Source organism: Cyprinodon variegatus, unplaced genomic scaffold (assembly GCF_000732505.1).
Source record: "Cyprinodon variegatus isolate N-32 unplaced genomic scaffold, C_variegatus-1.0 Scaffold467, whole genome shotgun sequence".
In the NCBI taxonomy this organism is placed as follows: domain Eukaryota; kingdom Metazoa; phylum Chordata; class Actinopteri; order Cyprinodontiformes; family Cyprinodontidae; genus Cyprinodon; species Cyprinodon variegatus.
The window spans coordinates 451,240-459,643 of record NW_015150920.1 but is presented as its reverse complement, the minus strand read 5'-3'; the positions used below and the strand labels follow the sequence as shown (position 1 = coordinate 459,643).

The window sequence follows — 8,404 nt, the reverse complement described above, 5'->3', positions numbered from 1 at the left end:
TTTTAAAAGTGGCATCTACTTTTGAAGGAGGGAAGTCTGGATTTCCCCAAATCTGCAGAGCTCGTGACAGAGCAGGTGCCCCTCTAATCCTCTTTTGGACCGCTGACCATATTTTTAAGGTGTGCTTCACCCATACATTTTTTATTTCCAATTTCCTCTGAGATTGCTTGCTCAAAAACACTAGAGAAGGTAGGGCTATGGTTGGCATACAGTTCTGCTCTATGCTTACCCATCCTGTTTCTGTATCATTGTTTATCCAAGCTACTACTGCTGTTAACTGTGCTGCCCAAAAATAGTACTTCAAATTCGGGAGGTTGAGTCCACCCCTGTTTTTCCCAAGCATAAGTGATTTAAGCCTCACTCTTGGCCTCCTATTTTGCCATATAAATTTGGATATAAGCCTATCCAGCATATTAAAGGCGGATGTTGGGATTCCAACTGGGAGAGACTGGAACAGGAACAAGAGTCTGGGAAGCAGACTCATTTTAACCGCTTCTACTCTGCCCAAAAGGGATAGCGGTAGCACATCCCATCTCGTCAGTTCATTTCTAAATATTGAAAAAAGTTTTTTATAATTTGCCTGATAGAGCTGTGTTATTTGGGGAGTGAGCATAACCCCTAGATATCTGAAGCCCTGTTCAGATCTGCGGAAGGAAACCATATCATCAAGCTGGCTAGGCCAAGTCCCAGATATCATCATTGCTTCTGATTTGCCATGATTAACTTTATAACCAGATACTATACCATATTCGTGAAGGTTTTGTAGGAGAGCTGGGAGTGACTGGGCGGGATTTTCAATAAACAATAAAATATCGTCCGCATAGAGCGCTATTTTGTGTTGACATCCATTCTCTTCTTTTATTCCTGCTATGAGGGGGTTGCTTCTGATTAATTCTGCGAGGGGTTCAATGCTAAGAGCAAACAAAACTGGTGAAATTGCATCCCCTTGCCTTGTCCCTCATCCCAGACTGAAGAAATCAGAGCATCGGCCGTTAACTCTGACTCTCGATCGAGGGTTCACATAGAACACTCCAATCCAACTTATGAAAGTTTCATTAAAGCCCATGTAAGCCAATGTTTCCTCCAAAAATGTCCAGTCCAGTCTATCAAACGCTTTCTCAGCATCTAAGCTGAGAAGCATTGATGGAATCTTTCTCCTGGAAGCAATCTATTGTAGATTTAGAGCTCGCCTAACATTGTTCGTGCCATGCCGTCCAGTAATAAACCCGGTTTGGTCTGGTTTAACTAGTTTCCGGATGTATCTCTGTATTCTATTTGCCAGGATAGAAGTCAGGATTTTTAGATCTTGACAAAGCAAACTTATTGGGCGGTATCCCATACATTGAGTGGGGTCCTTTCCATTTTTATGTATGACCGTAATGATGGCCTCTGACCAGGTTTTTGCGGGGTCCTTTTCATCCAGTGCATAGTTATACACCCGACATAGAATTGGGGCTAGTTCATTGACAAAAATTTTATAGTATTCCCCAGAGTATCCGTCCACCCCTGGGGATTTACTGTTTTTTAATTTGTTTATACTATCAATTATTTCCTGTATTGTTATAGGAGAACACAGTCTATTAGCCTCCTCCCTTGTTAATCTACTCAATTGGATAGAATCGAAAAGTTTGGTTATTTTCACCCTTTTGTCTGTTAATTCTTGACTTTCATATAGTTTTTTATAATACGCAGCAAACGCCTCTGCCATTGCTTTCGGTTTAGAGGTAAGTCTGTTTGTATCAGGGTGTTTAATTTTCGGTACCACACGGTTAGATTGAGCTGTCCGTAACTGAAAAGCTAATAACCTACTTGCTTTTCATAATATTTTCTTTTCACAAATCTTAGCATACCCTCTGCTTTATAAATAAGTAGATCATCTAATTTTTGTTTCTCCTGTTTTAATACATTGAATTTTTTAACAGCAATAATCTGAAAAATAACTTTTTCTCAGCTGTATTTACCTCCTAAACTCCCCTTTGTCACTTAAGTTAAATTGTTGCCAGTTTGTCAAAAGACATAAATATCAGATCTCTATATAGATCTTTGACAGTACGTGTGCCCTTCTACAACCAAGTTGGCCATAAAAATAACTTTTCTTTCCTCCGCTACTTTATTGCTTTTTAACGAGCAGATACTGATCTTCAGCCATAGAGCTGTGATAACAGATGTGTCCGCTCTTTATCACCTCACCTTGTTTTCCTTGTATCTATAAAAGTTAGTTCAAATATTTAGTTTCTCACTTTCTTTGTTTGTTTTATTTATTCAGGGCTCAGATTTACTTCGGCTGTTGATTAACTATATGAACAGAATGTGTTGGAAAAAGGTCCAGAACATGTGATCTATGTTCTGCTCTTTTCTTTCTTAACTCCACTGGGTCCATTTAGCTTTCACTGAATGTCTGAATGATCCATCTTTATTTATAACTGACATTGGACATTGGACATTGCTCAAAGGTGTCCATTCATCCGCTCTGTAGACCAGATAAAGTCTGGATGTTGCTCATACTGTACCTGCTGCTGTCCTCCACCTGCTGTCCTTTTAGCGACTTGATTTGTTCTTCTGTTTTTATTACTTTCTATATTTTGCTGTCGTTCATTTAAAGCACTTTAGTTAAAAAAGAAGCTTTTCATTAATTAAAACATATTTGACTCGTTATCATCTGTTATTGCATTTTTAAAAACAGGAAGTGACCCCAGGTGATGTGAGGCAACAAAAACCTTTGAGCTGCACTGAATGCTGCTTTTTATGGGACTTTTTAAATGGAGTCAAATAGACGGACTGAAGCGTCTCTTTATGAGATCAGTGTTTTGATTGGATCTCAGAGCTGCTTATCTTAAACGTTCAGAGTGTTAGAGGACCTGCAGCAGAGCATCTCCTAACTCTTCCTCCACTGTCCTTGCAGCTGGTGCGTGAGAACGTGCTCAGAGTTCTGGAGGGTCGGTGTCGACCCGGCGGCGCCAGAGAGAGGCTGCTGGCTCTGTTCCCGTCATCCAGCGAACCCGTCAGACCCTTCCTGTGGAAAGACGAACCACTCCCTGACGAGCTCTTCCTCGACCCGCCGCCGTTCGGCTTCAGGGGTCTGAAAGGCAAAGTAGAGGATCTGCTGCCGCTGGTAATGCAAATAAACTGCTTGGAAACGGTGCTGTCATCAGATCATCCTTAACGGAAACTCTGTAATGCAAGTTTAAACAATCATCAGTCTGATTCTTATGGTGGAAAATAATTCAACTAGAAATGGATTTACTTGTGAGGAAGAAACGAACCTGTTTATGAAACAGTTTTAATTATTGGAACAGAGAAAGAGGAACAGAGACGTATAAAATCAGCTGAAAGCAACAAAAGCAGCAGAGGAACGGCAGAATCTGGGACGACTTTAAACAATGAATCCACTAATCACTGACGATATAAAAGATTAAAACTAGTTCCACCTGATTAACCACTAACATGTTCAGACTTCAGTCCCATTGTTCGTTTCTATGTTTACTGCTGTCGTCCAGTAAACATTCATTCTTAACACTAAAGAGAGTTTAACATCTCTGTTCATTGGAAATTAGAAATGATTCGCATATTTTGATTTTTTTTCCCCAGTAACCTAAAAGGTTCCTGTTCTGTTCTATGTTCTACAAATATCTACTTTAATAATTTAATAATGTGTAAAAACAGGTTTATTCATTCGGTGTTTAACTCAGCTGCAACGATAAATATGTAAATATAATGATGTTTATAAAACACTAATGTTCATTGACTTATCAATTAATTGCCTTCCTTCCTTCCTTTATTCCTTTTATTCCTTCCTTATTTCCTTCCCTTTTCTTTTCTTTCCTTTTATTCCTTCCTTCCTTCCTTTTATTCTTTCCTTCCTTCCTTACTTACCTACTTATTTACTTACTCTTTCCTTTTATTCCTTCCTTTTTTTTACTTTTTTTACTTTTCTTTCTTTCTTTTCCTTCCTTCCTTCCTTCCTTCCTTCCTTCCTTCCTTCCTTCCTTCCTTCCTTCCAGCTCCCAGCTCTGCACTCTGACCCCCCCTCACAGACGCCGTCTGGCTGTCGGCGCTGCGTCGTCGTGGGAAACGGAGGCATCCTGAAGGGCCTGGAGCTGGGCCAGCTGATCGACCGCTTCGACACCATCATCAGGTCAGACTCTGCTAGCTTAGCATTAACCACGCCCGGTTGAGGCTGTTTTAACGTGCTGAGCCGAGGGAACATTAGTGATGCTGGTTTTCCTGCCCGTCCGCCAGGTTAAACAGCGGCCCCCTGGGAGAGTTCAGCACAGACGTGGGGAATCGGACCACCATCCGGATGAGCTACCCAGAGGGCACGCCCTTCCACTGGGCCGACTCCGATCCTGAGGCTGTGTTTGTCGCTGTGGTTTATAAGAGCGGCGACATCAGCTGGATCTCAGCCATGATCAGAAAGCTGAGCGTGGTGAGCCCCTCCAGCATCACACCACATCAGCATCAAACATTGGCTTGTTCTTCAGCAAAACCTTTTCCTAAGGGCGCTCAGTGTCCTTAAAAGTTTGTGAATTTGAAAAACATATGTTCAAGATTCTTGAAAGTTTTGAAAACAGTTATAAAGACGGGCCTCCTTGGTTTCCAGTGTCGGATTGGTCACTGCGTCCGATGAGCCGTTTCCTGTTCTTAGGGAACACAGCAGACCTCTGTGGGTCACCTGCTGAATCGGCGTACCAGTCAAAGTTGACGGGGGGTTTCAGATTGGAGTTTTATTTGCTCGGGACAACAAGAACCGAGAACCAAGATTCTCTTTTTTCCAGAGCACTTTGCTTAGATTTCACACAAGAAGTGGTTAAATCTAAATCCAACTTGGTTATAAAAGCATTTTCTCTTCACTTTAAAGGGAACTTGTGTAAATATTGCTGCCATCTAGCGGTGAAATGGGGTATTTCACTCTAACAAACACTAAACCCCTGCGCATCACGAGGTTAAACACCTGAATGAAGTTGGCCCCCCAGCTTCTTCAAATCAGACAAAATTGGTGTCAAAAGTATGTGCTTGTTTGTGCAGCATAAATTTTTGTTTGTGCCGCTACCATATTAAAGATATAAAGAAATATTTCTAGAGGTCATCAAAGGTCAACCAGCACCCCCCACCTTCTTCAAATGAGGCAAAATGGGTGTCAATTAACTCGGCTCCGTTTGTGCTGGTTTGTGCAGCAAAAATTGTCGTTTGTGTTTCTTTGGCTTTGAACATATTAATGAAAATGTAAAGGTCAAAAGGTCAACCAGCCCCCCCACCTTCTTCAAATTAGACAAAATTCGTGTCAAACTTTGTGCTACGTTTGTGCTGGTTTGTGCAGCAAAAAATTTCGTTTGTGCTACTATCATTTTAAAGATATAAAGAAATATTTCTAGAGGTCATCAAAGGTCAACCAGCCCCCCCCACCTCCTTCAAATCAGACGAAATGGGTGTCAATTAACTCGGCTCCCTTTGTGCAGCAAAAATCTTCGTTTGTGCCGCTATCATTTTTTTACAGTTAAAAATTTTATAATCATAGGTTAGCAACTTATAATTTATATGAAATTCAGAATGTACAGATGTTCAGACCTTTGATGGCTTCTACAAACAATTATTGGTATCATTAAAATGATAGCAGCACAAAAAATGTATATATCTTAAAATATGCATTTTTAAATTTTTAATATATTTATTTTAAGTATTTTATATTTAAAATAATTTTAAAATTTTATATTTTTGTATGGTAAAATGTTCATTTGTACTGCTATCATTTCTATGATATTAATAATATTTTGTAGAGGTCATCAAAGGTCAGTTACCATCTGTTTTTGCTGCACAAACGGAGCTGAGTTAATTAACACCCATTTCGTCTGATTTGAAGAAGGTGGGGGGTGCTGGTTGACCTTTGATGACCTTTAGAAATATTTCTTTATATCTTTAATATGGTAGCGGCACAAACGAAAATTTATGCTGCACAAACGTAGCACAAACGTTTGACACAAATTTTGGCCGATTTGAATAAGGTGGGGCGCCAACTTCACTCAGGTGCCTTAAACACGTATAGCTGCTTAGGCAGCCGCTATGTGTCAAAGATCCTCGACCACACAGACGTAACCATGTCATCTGAAATGAAGTGTCTACAAGCTTCCGTTTACTGTGACATAAAGCCAACGTTCACCGCAGCTTTGAAAGCTGCACCAACAAGATTGATTCCTGTTTACAGGAACTACTGTTCTGGTTTCTATGGTAACGAGCAACACTGTCTATTAGACCAGATGGAAAAAGTTAGCTTTAGGCTAATTTAAGGGGTACAGTTCACTTATGGCTGATTTATCCTCAAAAACCAGGTCATCTGCGTGTGTGTCAAAGTGCCGCAGACAGGAGGCCTCTGATTCGTCAAATCTACATCCGCTCTACACTATGCGTATTTCCTGTTTGGTACCTTACCGGCTTGTTTTGTTTGTATGACCGCATTTGTGGAAAATGACTGAAGATGGACCAGCTAGGAGAGCGAGGAGCGCGAGGACGCTGGGACCCATTTTTCTACTTGGATCCCCGCTCTTTTTCTCCCTCATGTTCCTCTGTTGTTGCACAAACTACCCCCCACTTCCTCACCGCCTCGGCCGTATCTAGACCCACAGCTAGCTCCTGATTGTCCCTCTTGCATTGTGGCGTGGAATAACATAGCGCAGACCATACTTTGGCATAAATCAAAAATATCTGCGACACACTGCTGGGGGAGGATAACCAGTCCTTTACTTGTCAAAGAGAAACATGGAAACTTCAGCATCCCTTTTAAAATCGTTATACTAAATATTATACCTATTGTTGTTATTCCTATTTTATCCCTAACCGGCATAATACTTTCAAGATGGCAGTAAATAAGAGGTGTTATTACACAATATCCCTTTAATCACAACAGTTTTCACTGAGACAGCCTCACCCGTCTCTTTTTTTTATCAGATCCAGTTGAGAGAAATCTGGTAGATTATCACCAGATTATAACATTGTTATTAAAGGCTGTGAATGTTATTGATGCTTAATGGATTCTCATCCAACTTCTCTCCAGTTTTTTCATTTAATTTTCCTTCTATTAAAGTCATTTATTAGCAGTAACTGTAGGCACATTCTGAGTTTGAAGAAATAAATTCCTGAATGGGTCATAGAGTGTGATGTGTGGGAGCCGTGGTGTCTGAAACTGTGGATTTTCTCACTGTGAACTTTGCTCCCACTGGATGCCTGCCTGGTCATGTGACGCTCAGCTCTGCTTTGTGTTGCAGCCTCTGTGGGACTGGCTCTTCTTCTGGCAGAGGGTTCCAAAGGAAATCCCACTAGATCCTTCAAGGTTCCGACTCCTGAACCCTCTGGTCATCAGAGAGACGGCGTTTAGCTTCCTGAAATACCCTGAGCCCAGGTGGCGCCTGTGGGGCTGGGACCAGGTGGGTTGAACACAGCACAGACGGTGAACCAGGACATGTAGGTTCAGCTCCTTCAGCCGCCATATCTGTTGAATCTGACAAAGAGACCCTTCAATGAGTAACAATCTCTGGTCCACTCAGGACGTCCTGCTCCATCTCTCAGGCTTTAACCACAGAGGCCACGCCCACTTCTCAGCTTCCTGTAAAGCTGGTCAAACATGCTCGACTTATTGGTTTAATCTTTAGAAGAAGGAGGCTTGAATGCCTCTAAAACAAATCATAAGTTTCTCTGCACTTTAACTCTATCAAACATGGAGTTAAAGTTCAACAACTTCTGAGCCCCCATATCTTGTATCCATAGAAACTAGAAGCATATCTTTCCAATAACCTCTTGCATAGCAAGTATATTTGTGGCCCAATTCAGTACAAAGAAAATCCAGAGTTCTTTACATGAATTAAACAATGAATGAAACAAACAAAAGAAATATAAAAGCAAGTAAATACAAAAGCATGATGAGAGCAGGTATTAAAGCAAATCAAACAGTTGGACAACCTTAAACTAATAATACCTCAGTTAGGAGTTCAACTTCAACATTCAAAGGCAGCTCTAAACAATGAGTTTATAACTCTGACTTCAAAGAACTCAGCCTTTCAGTACTTTTCCAATCAGATCAGTGGAGCAGAGGAACTAAATGCTGCTTCTCCATGTTTGGTTCTAGTTCTGGGTGAACAGAGACCTGATCTAGAAGACCTGAGTGGTCTGGGAGGCTGATCCACCGCCAACAGATCTGTTATGGTTTAAGGTTCTGATCCATTCAGCGATTTCTAGACTAACTGAAGGATTTTAGTCTATTCTCTGAGCTACAGGGAGTTGATGGAAGGACTTCAGATCTGGGCGGATGTGTTCTACTTTCTTAGTTCTAGTGATATGCCAAGGCTCTTGGTTTGATCCGGAAGAAGCGGCCAGCGGCAAACTGGCCGAAATGACGAAGAAAAAAAAGTTTGCCGCC

General features: G+C 41.1%; 1 protein-coding gene across 1 annotated transcript in view; it reads left to right on the top strand.

Moving 5' to 3' along the window:
• Window positions 1–8,404, top strand: part of st3gal5 (ST3 beta-galactoside alpha-2,3-sialyltransferase 5) — a 20,749-nt gene that overhangs the window by 6,129 nt on the left and 6,216 nt on the right. The window contains exons 4-7 of the mRNA XM_015389605.1: window positions 2,903–3,112; window positions 4,002–4,135; window positions 4,240–4,426; window positions 7,257–7,415. Coding sequence (XP_015245091.1) covers window positions 2,903–3,112; window positions 4,002–4,135; window positions 4,240–4,426; window positions 7,257–7,415 — 690 coding nt within the window. The remainder of the gene's footprint in view (window positions 1–2,902; window positions 3,113–4,001; window positions 4,136–4,239; window positions 4,427–7,256; window positions 7,416–8,404) is intronic.